Source organism: Sprattus sprattus (assembly GCF_963457725.1).
Source record: "Sprattus sprattus genome assembly, chromosome: 8".
NCBI lineage: Eukaryota > Metazoa > Chordata > Actinopteri > Clupeiformes > Clupeidae > Sprattus > Sprattus sprattus.
In genome coordinates, this window is record NC_137927.1 from 20,806,097 (window position 1) to 20,816,096 (window position 10,000).

General features: G+C 48.5%; 1 protein-coding gene across 1 annotated transcript in view; it reads right to left on the bottom strand.

Moving 5' to 3' along the window:
* itfg1 (integrin alpha FG-GAP repeat containing 1) overlaps positions 1-10,000 on the bottom strand; it is a 169,015-nt gene that overhangs the window by 25,214 nt on the left and 133,801 nt on the right. The window contains exon 14 of the mRNA XM_080843187.1: positions 8,565-8,643. Within this exon, the coding sequence (XP_080699313.1) occupies positions 8,565-8,643 (79 nt within the window). The remainder of the gene's footprint in view (positions 1-8,564; positions 8,644-10,000) is intronic.

Consider the following 10,000-nt stretch of genomic DNA (forward strand, 5'->3'; position numbering starts at 1 on the left):
CAAACACACACACACACACACACACACACACACACACACACACACACACACACACCACATGCACACGCACAAGTATACACACACACACACACACAGCTCAAATAACTAGCACAAAGCCTGCATTATGCATCAGATGCTGAAGATGATCAAGATGTTGGGTTGAGGCGGTAAATGACACCCTTTAAATTTCCGGGGCAATTTGCAATAAATGTCCCATAAAGGATTCTGCGGTCCGTGCAGGTTTATGGCCAAAGAAAACATCTGCTTCCCTCTGGCCTCAATCACTTTACCACACACACACACACACACACACACACACACTGCTGCAGCTGCCTCCGTTTCCTTTATAGCTTACACCAGGGGTCTTCAACAGGGGGTCCGCGGAGGTACTGCAGGGGGGTCGCGAAATCTTTGGTTGATAAAACAATTTTTTTTAACATTTCTAAAAAAAAAATAATTAAAAAAAATTCAACCAATTTTTTTTCCCACAAATTCAAATGTCTTCCGAATCAGATTTGTATTTATTCCCTTTAAATTTACATTAACATAAATCCAACATATTATAGCGAACGTATAAAATAATCGAGAAGACGTTATCTTTCAGTCCAATCGACACATTCAGCTACCCACAGGAGCTCTCTCAAGCTGGGCACCGGTTCACTCACAGCACCTTTCATGCAAATACGACAGCACAGGCACTAGCCAATCAGATCATTTCTGCTCAAGTCTAAAGAGCGCGAAGATCAAAAATAAAAGATGGCGGACCAAACTCCATAACTGGTCTTGTTTGTACCTATAAATTGTTAGTTTGATTTTTTTGTGCTTAGATTTAAAAAAATAAATAAAGAGAAATAGACACTGTACAAGGTCAAAAAAAGTTAATTGTAACTGAAAAATAAGTCGTTGTTTGCAAGATGTATGTTTATAAATGGCAGTGGCAAGGCCACTCTGTACCTTTCATGTTGTTAAATGTTAAATTAAATTCAATGTTAAAAAATGTTAAGTTAAATTCGTTGTTCAAAAATGTTAGGTTAAATTCAATGAAAAAAAATTTAAATGTTAATGAATATATTAACCTTTATTATTATTTGAATAGCTTAGTATTGAATACACAATAACAGGGTAGCTATGTTTATTTGGCACTAGGCCCAGTATATAATGTAAACAAAATTTTATGCAATTTATATAGTAGGGGGTCCCTGCTCATCTCGCCATCAGTTAGGGGGTCCCTGGCCTGAAAAACGTTGAAGACCCCTGGCTTACACTAATGATTCCTCTCATTGGTGTTCTCTCTCTCGCTCCCTCTGTCTTTCTCTCTCACTGTGTCTCTCTTGCTGTGTCTCTCACTCTCTCTTTCTCTCTCACACACACTCACACACACTCACACTCACACTCTCACACACACAACACACACACACACACACACACACACACACACACACACACACACACACACAAAAGGAAACTCTACCTGAGTTTCCAAACACACACACACACTCCTGGCCAAAGGTGATAAGAAATACCGAATCTGTGCTTGAGGATGAGCAAAGGACACAAAAGGCTCTCTGCAGTAAGATCTCTATCTCTGAGACACAGCTCCTGTGTGTGTGTGTGTGTGTGTGTGTGTGTGTGTGTGTCTGAGTGTTTGTATATGTATTTGAGCTGCCATGTGTGTTTGTGCATGTGTGTGTGTGTGTGTAAGAGCCTTCCCCTGTTTTCTGTCCCACTGGCACACAGACACACTCCTCATCTCCTCCTGATCTCCCCCACGTCTCCGGGTTTCTCTCCTCCTCCTTCTCACCTGAGCCTCCACTCTTTCATTTACTGGCGTGGATCCCTTATTTCCTTTTGCTCCCCTCGCTCCACTTATCCTCCTCCTGCTCCTCTCATCCTCCGCCTGCTCCCCTCGCTCCTCCCCTGCTCCCCTTGCTCCTCTCATCCTCCGCCTGCTCCCCTCGCTCCTCCCCTGCTCCCCTTGCTCCTCTCATCCTCCGCCTGCTCCCCTCGCTCCTCCCCTGCTCCCCTTGCTCCTCTCATCCTCCCCTGCTCCCCTTGCTCCTCTCATCCTCCCCTGCTCCCCTTGCTCCTCTTATTCACCTCATGCTCCTCTTATCCTCCGCCTGCTCCCCTCGCTCCTCCCCTGCTCCCCTTGCTCCTCTCATCCTCCGCCTGCTCCCCTCGCTCCTCCCCTGCTCCCCTTGCTCCTCTCATCCTCTCCTGTTCCACTCGCTCCTCTCATCCTCCCCTGCTCCCCTTGCTCCTCTCATCCTCCCCTGCTCCCCTTGCTCCTCTTATTCACCTCATGCTCCTCTTATCCTCCGCCTGCTCCCCTTGCTCCTCTCATCCTCCCCTGCTCCCCTTGCTCCTCTCATCCTCCCCTGCTCCCCTTGCTCCTCTTATTCACCTCATGCTCCTCTTATCCTCCGCCTGCTCCCCTTGCTCCTCTCATCCTCCCCTGCTCCCCTTGCTCCTCTCATCCTCCCCTGCTCCCCTTGCTCCTCTTATCCTCCTCATGCTCCTCTTATCCTCCGCCTGCTCCCCACGCTCCTCTTATCCTCCTCCTGCTCCTCTTGCTCTTCTTATCCTCCGCCTGCTCCCCACGCTCCTCTTATCCTCCCCTGCTCCTCTTATCCTCCTCCTGCTCCTCTTGCTCCTCTCATCCTCCCCTGCTCCTGTGCTCGGCTGCCCACCTCCATCACGCTCGCTGGCCCATATGAAAACATGCGTGAGGAAGAGAGATATAGAGGGATAGAGAGAGAGAAAGAGATAGAGAGAGATAGAGAGAGATATGGAGAGAGATGAGAAAGAGAGAGAGATTGAGATGGGGGGAGAGAGGAAGTAAAAGATGAAAAGAGAGAGGAAGCAAGGGATGAAGTGGGGGATGAGAGGGAGGGAGAGAGAGAGATGACTACTCCCTGGGTGTAAACCACAGAATAAATACACTTGAACCCAGCAGTGCCTCCATTTTATTAGTGTTCAATGAGAGGCTCAGGGGTAAAACTACGCTACTCCCCAGCCTGGGGTAACACCTTGGGTAACACTGCCGCACTACTGCTGCCCAGCCTGGGGTAACACTGCCACACTCACACTACTGCAGATCTGCTGCCTAGCCTGGGGTAACACAAAACATTCAAACACCCCCCACCCCCCCCCCCCCCCACACCATCCCACCATCCAAAGCTGACTACAATGGACCAGTATTCACCTCAGTATTCACCCCCCACCCCTCGCACCACCCAGTGTGTCAACAAACCCCATCTACTTCCCACCAAACACAACTCAGCACCAAGGACAGCTCACCCTTCAGAACCAAGGACAGCTCCCCAGAACAACCCTCAGCACCAAGGACAGCTCACCCTTCAGAACCAAGGACAGCTCCCCAGAACAACCCTCAGCACCAAGGACAGCTCCCCAGAACACCCCTTAGCACCAAGGACAGCTCCCCCAGAACACCCCTCAGCACCAAGGACAGCTCCCCCAGAACACCCCCCAGCACCAAGGACAGCTCCCCAGAACACCCTCCAGCACCAAGGACAGCTCCCCCAGAACACCCCTCAGCACCAAGGACAGCTCCCCAGAACAACCCTCAGCACCAAGGACAGCTCCCCAGAACACCCCTCAGCACCAAGGACAGCTCCCCCAGAACACCCTCCAGCACCAAGGACAGCTACCCAGAACACCCCTCAGCACCAAGGACAGCTCCCCCAGAACACCCTCCAGCACCAAGGACAGCTACCCAGAACACCTTCCAGCACCAAGGACAGCTACCCCAGAACACTCAGAGCACTCCAATAGAGGAGGCGGCTCTGCGTTGGTGTGTGTCCGTCTGTTGGAGTCCTCCAGAGCCAACTGGCTTAACCCAGTCCAGTTCTGCTGCAGTGGAACCCAGTCTAGTTCTCCTGCAGTGGCCTGGTTGAACTCAGTCCAGTACTCCTGCAGTGGAACCCAGTCCAGTTCTGCTGCAGTGTAACCCAGTCTAGTTCTGCTGCAGTGGCTGTATGTCTACCTCTCTTTCATGTTTGTGATTTGCCCTTGGTGAGAGTTTACCTGAGAGCAACAGAGAAGGGCAGGGACTACTGGAGATACAGAGAGAGAGAGAGAGAGAGAGAGAGAGGGAGAGAGAGACAGAGAGAGAGAGAGAAAGAGAGAGAGAGAGAGAGAGAGAGAGAGAGAGACAGCGAGAGAGAGAGAAAGAGAGAGAGAGAGAGAGAGAGAGAGAGACGGAAGAAGAGAGAACCATTGCAAACATGACTTCTGTAGTTTCTCTTTGTGGATTGCAGATGGCATTGATCTCTGTAAGGACAACTGTGCTCCCTGAGGCTTATTGCTGACAGCACTTCAGAAAGGTAAGAACAAGGATCAGGAAGAGAGAGGGACATGGATAGGGAGAGAGGGAGAGAGAGGGAGACAGGGAGAAAGAGAGAGAGAGAGAGAGAGAGAGAGAGAGAGAGAGGAAGAGAGAGAGAGAGACGTAAAGAGGGTGCATCAGTAGCACTTTCCTGAGCTGAGCTGAAATGGTAGGCCATCATACTGCTGTGTGATTCATCAACAGTAAGTACACATACACACACATGCACGCACACACACACGCACACACACACACACACACACACACACACACACACACACACAAGCACACACACGCACACACCACACAGATTAACAGATACGTACCAGCCAAGGCATCTTTGTACTGGCGGTACTAAAGGCGGCAGTCTGTGTGTGTGTGTGTGTGTGTGTGTGTGTGTGTGTGTGTGTGTGTGTGTGTGTGTGTTCAACTTGTGCACTTGGCTGGTCAGTTTATTGTACTGCAGCAATCAGGGGATCTCTGGAGCCTCCGTGGTTAATCCCCAGAGACTAATGCATGTGGAGGGAGAGGAAGCCCCGGCAGATACTACATCTCTCTGAAGAAGGGAACACAGAGAGAGAGAGAGAGAAGGAGAAGAGAAGAAGGGAGCACACAGAGAGAGAGGGAAGAGAAGAAGGGAGCACACAGAGAGAGAGGGAAGGTGACGAGAAGAAGGGAGCAGAGAGAGAGGGGAGGAGAAGAGAAGAAGAGCCTGGCTCTCAGAGCAGAGCGGTGCTGCAGCACACACATCCATTATTTGCAGTTATCTGAAAATAATTTCTGTCCCTTTGGCCGTTTAGCGATTTATCTTTGAAATGGGGCTGTCACGTCCGGCCGCGTCGCCGCTGGAGATATTAACTGCGTGTCAGCTTCGCCCTCGTCTCCCTCTCATCGCTCTCCTCATCCTCCTCTTCCTCCTCCAGCATCAAGAGGTCTTAAGATCACTCTAGGAGATCTCGCAGGGGCCACCCGAGACGACCAGATGAGAGGGGAGCAGAGAAAAGAGGGAGGGGAGGGGGGAGAGAGGGGAGGTAAAGAGGAGAGAGGAGTGAGGAGAGACGGATGGAAAGATGAAGGCCTTAGATCATTCTCCCATGGTGTCTTGCCAGGAGAGGAAGAGGAATGGGGAGAGGGGAGAAGAGAGAGAGGGGGGGGGGGGGAGTGGGGGGAGGAGAGAGAGTGGGGGGGAGAGAAAGAGAGGGGGAGTCGACCGTGCGAGTAATAAACTCTAAAAATAGACATGTGACTGTAGAGACTCATGCATGAGCATCTATGGAACTGTGGACTGACACATCACCTTCAACACCTGGGCAAAGGTACGTGTTCACATGTGTGTGTGTGTGTGTGTGTGTGTGTGGGTGTGTGTGTGCGTGCGTGCGGTGATGAAACATGTTTACCTTGAACACCTGGGCAAATATACAAAACAATAGAATTGGAAACAGATGGAAACTATTTTCATATACAGTACATATTATCGGACAAAGATGAGATTCTAACTCTCAATTAGACAAAAACATAAAAGTTGGGTAATCAAGCAGGGGCTTTTATGCTTGAGAAGAGGTTGAGTTGTTGAATATGGAGGACAAAAAGGACAGAAAGGAGCTGAGGTTGAACAAGGGATGAAGGAGAGAGCAGAGAGAAAGAGAAGATAAGGAGCAGGACACAGGAGAGGAGATGAAGGAGAGGAAGGGCTGGAAGGGAGGATGAAGAAAATAGATGAAAAGAGAGGACAGGAGAGGTGAAATGAGGACGAGAAGATGAGAAGAAAAGGGAAGAGAAGAAAAGAGCCACTGCAAGGTTGCTGTGTGTGTGTGTGTGTGTGGCTTGCCAGACACAGAGACTAGTCTTTGTCTATTTCTTTAAGTGAGTGGGTTCATAATGCCATTTAAACACAAACACAAACACACACACACATACACACACACACACACACACACACACACACACACACACACACACACACACGGCAGAAGCCATCCGCACTTCTGGACTGTAAAACACTCCCCGACAGGGAGCATTTACGCTCTGCGTGCACAAATTCCGTGTTTCGTGACTTCACAGCAAAATTGTAAGTGACTGCTCTCTTAATCCATCTGTTTCTAGTCCTCTCATCAAACACTCGCGCAGAGAAAAGATCTTCAAGAAACCAAACAAAAACAATTGCCAGCAACACCACCCATCCACCCCACCCCACCCCCACCTTCCCATCATGCATCTCTCTGTCTGTTCGAAGCCACGTCGAGCCCCAGCAGAGGGAGGAGAGCGATAACCCCGGAGGAGATGGTCAGATGGACGCCGCCCCAGCAACGCCCTCAATTAACTCTCAAAGACAGGAAGGACTGCAGCAAGGACGGGGAGACTCAACAGAAAACTCCATTACCCAGAACTCCGCTGATATATGTGACTAGTATGCACACAGTCCAACAGGGTCACACATTCCAGGGCATTCATATCCAAGACCAATGATCCCAATCTTATTATCACAATACACATGACATAAGGATTGCCTGTAAGATAAGTGCATGCCTGTAAGATACACCAATCCTGATGGAGAATGATGAACATCTGAAGGCTGGTCAGAGCTGTGTATTTGGTAGAGATGCGCGGTTGGCGGTTGCACCCGCGGACTCCGCGGTTAAACCGCGGATCGGGCGGATGACGTGACAAAAAATAATATTTTAATTAAATTCGGGCGGGTGGCGGTTTACCCAACGAAATTCAAAATATCTACACATTGTTAAATGTCGTTACCTACATCCAAGCACATTTTGAAATAATCAAATTTTCATCAGGCAGTAAATTGGCCTAGTTCCCTGTATGCATACAAAGCAAACAAAGGAAGAAAAAAAGTTTAAATTAAGTGACGATCCCTAATCATGTCGCGTCTCTTTGCAACGCCGCAAACCTGCAAGCTATGAGTCAGCTGTCAGTATTGGAAGAAGCCTTAACGTGTCCTAGATGAAACTGCCTGGGTTATTTTGTTTCGTTAGGCTATTAGTTATATTTTAAAACAGTCAGTCATTGTAGCCTACCACTCGTGGAATAAGGAATTTCAAAGAGATGATGGAGTGATTTGACTCAGAAGTGACATTGGGCATTGGCAGCACGAGATGTTCAGAACAAGTTAAACTTCTAGCTCAGTAACATCCCCAGCTAAGAAAGAAGGTAAGAAAAAGTCGGAAAACTTTGATTTGCAACGCAAGCAGGCAAGTGTTGGGGTTGTTACAGTATAAAGCTTACAATGTGGTGAAATTTCGGAATTAATAGACTCTGCGTTTCCTTCTAAACTAAAAACAGTAGCCTATGGCTATATTAACATATTAAAATGGTGTACCAAATTGTGTTTTATTACAATGATAAAAAAAGTGTAGGCCTACTTACTATGGTAAGGTCAGGTTTGCCGATGTGCTTGGCTATTTTAAAGTTTCTCCCTGTGCATCGATCGGAGACAGATGTCACTTCACTGATAATATTCTGGGGAAAGGCTACAACATAGCCAATAGGCTTTCATACTAGGGGCTTTATCCTTTAAATATCTTTGCGGCATTGGATCAGTCTCCTTTCAAAAACAGGCAAGAACTTTCTAGCCTCGCGTCAGCAGCGCCTAGCCTACCTAAAAACAACAGGCGGATGGCGGGCGGGTGCGGTTTTGAAAATTGGTCAAAAAAATTGGTGCGGATGGATAGCGGACGGATCATGCGTTTTGTGATGCGGTTGCGGATGAAATAATAGCCCATCCGCGCATCTCTAGTATTTGGAACCTTAAACCTTCCTGAATTAAGTCAAGACAAACACATGTAGGCTTCCTTGTAAATTTTCCTATGCTGAGGTTTAGTCTGCAAGCAAGTTCTTTGGACTGCATCACTCATGGTAAACACACGTGTGTGTGTGTGTCTGTGTTTGTGTTTGTGTTCGTGTGTGTGTGTGTGTGTGTGTGTGTGTGTGTGTGTGTGTGTGTGTGTGTGCACACAACAGCTGTACAAAATCAGGTACAGTTTATGAGCCACAGAGAATAAGGGATAAAGCATGTCCGACTTACCAGAGGTGTTCTTCACGTGTGTGTGTGTGTGTTTCAGAGAGTGTGTGTGTGTGTGTGTGTGTGTGTGTGTGTGTGTGTGTGTGTGATGATAACATGTCCCACTCACCAGAGGTGTTCTTCATGTGTGTGTCTGTGTGTGTGTGTGTGTGTGATGATGATAAAACATATTCCACTCACCAGAAGCATTCTTCAAGTAGCCATTGGAGTCCACTGTTGTGTACATCACGTAAGGCCCAGGCTGGTTCACACCATATGGCTGCCATGTGGAGACAAGCAGACACACACACACACACACACACACACACACACACACACACACACACACACACACACACACACACACACACACACACACACACACACACACACACACACACACACACACACACACACACACAAACAGAGCATTAGACCTGTCGATTGTTGGCATGAGTGGAGTACTTATTGAGTGTGTATGTGTGTAAATTAACCTGTAGACAGTGTGTGTGTGTGTGTGTGTGTGTGTGTGTGTGTGTGTGTGTGTGTGTGTGTGCGTGTGTTTGTGTGTGCATAGTAAATAAACATAGGTGCAAGTGCATTAGTGTAATAATGTGAGTGTGTGTGTTTTACCAGTGCAAACTGAAATGCAAATCAGACACAGAGACAAAGAAAGAGACACACACACACACAGACACACACACAAACACACAAACACACACTCGTTCTGCATTCTCTCTCAGTAACCTCCACACCCCTCTACATCCACTTAGATCTGGAGGCTCAACTACAACATTCTGGGAACATCTCCACTGAGCCCAGTAGGGAGAGAGAGAGAGAGAGAGAGAGAGAGAGAGAGAGAGAGAGAGAGAGAGAGAGAGAGAGAGAGAGAGAGAGATAGAGAGAGAGAGAGAGAGAGAGAGAGACGAAGAGAGAGGGAGTGGGAGAGAGAGGGAGGGACAGAGAGAGAGAGAGTGAGAGGGAGGTTGGAGAGAGAGAGAGGGAAAGAAGGAAAGAGAGACAGAGAGAGAGAGAGAGGGAGGGACTGAGAGATAGAGAAAGAGAGAGAGGGAGAGAGGGAGGGACGGCGAGAGACTGAGCGAGAGAGACAGCCAAGCTCCCCTCCCTCATCGGATATTCTCTCCACAGCACAGAGGGTAAATCCCCCGACCCCCACCCAACACACACACACGCACACACACATGTTAATGTCTAGCAGATCACAGAGGAGGGAAAAATCTTAACATGGATGGGGACTTGAATGGAATGGGAAAAGTGCTCCTGGCCAAGCAGGTGGGTGGTAGACACAACCCCAACAGACACACACCCAACACAACCAACACACACACACACACACACACACACACACACCAACAGACACACACCCAACACAACCAACACACACACACACACACACACACACACACACACACACACACACACACACACACACACAAACAAAGACATGAGCGGGTGGGTGGTAGACACACACCCCCAACACAACCAACACACACACACCCAACAGACACACACCCAACACACACACACACACACACACACACACACACACACACACACACACACCCCCAACAGACACACACCCAACACAACCAACACACACACACACACACACACAC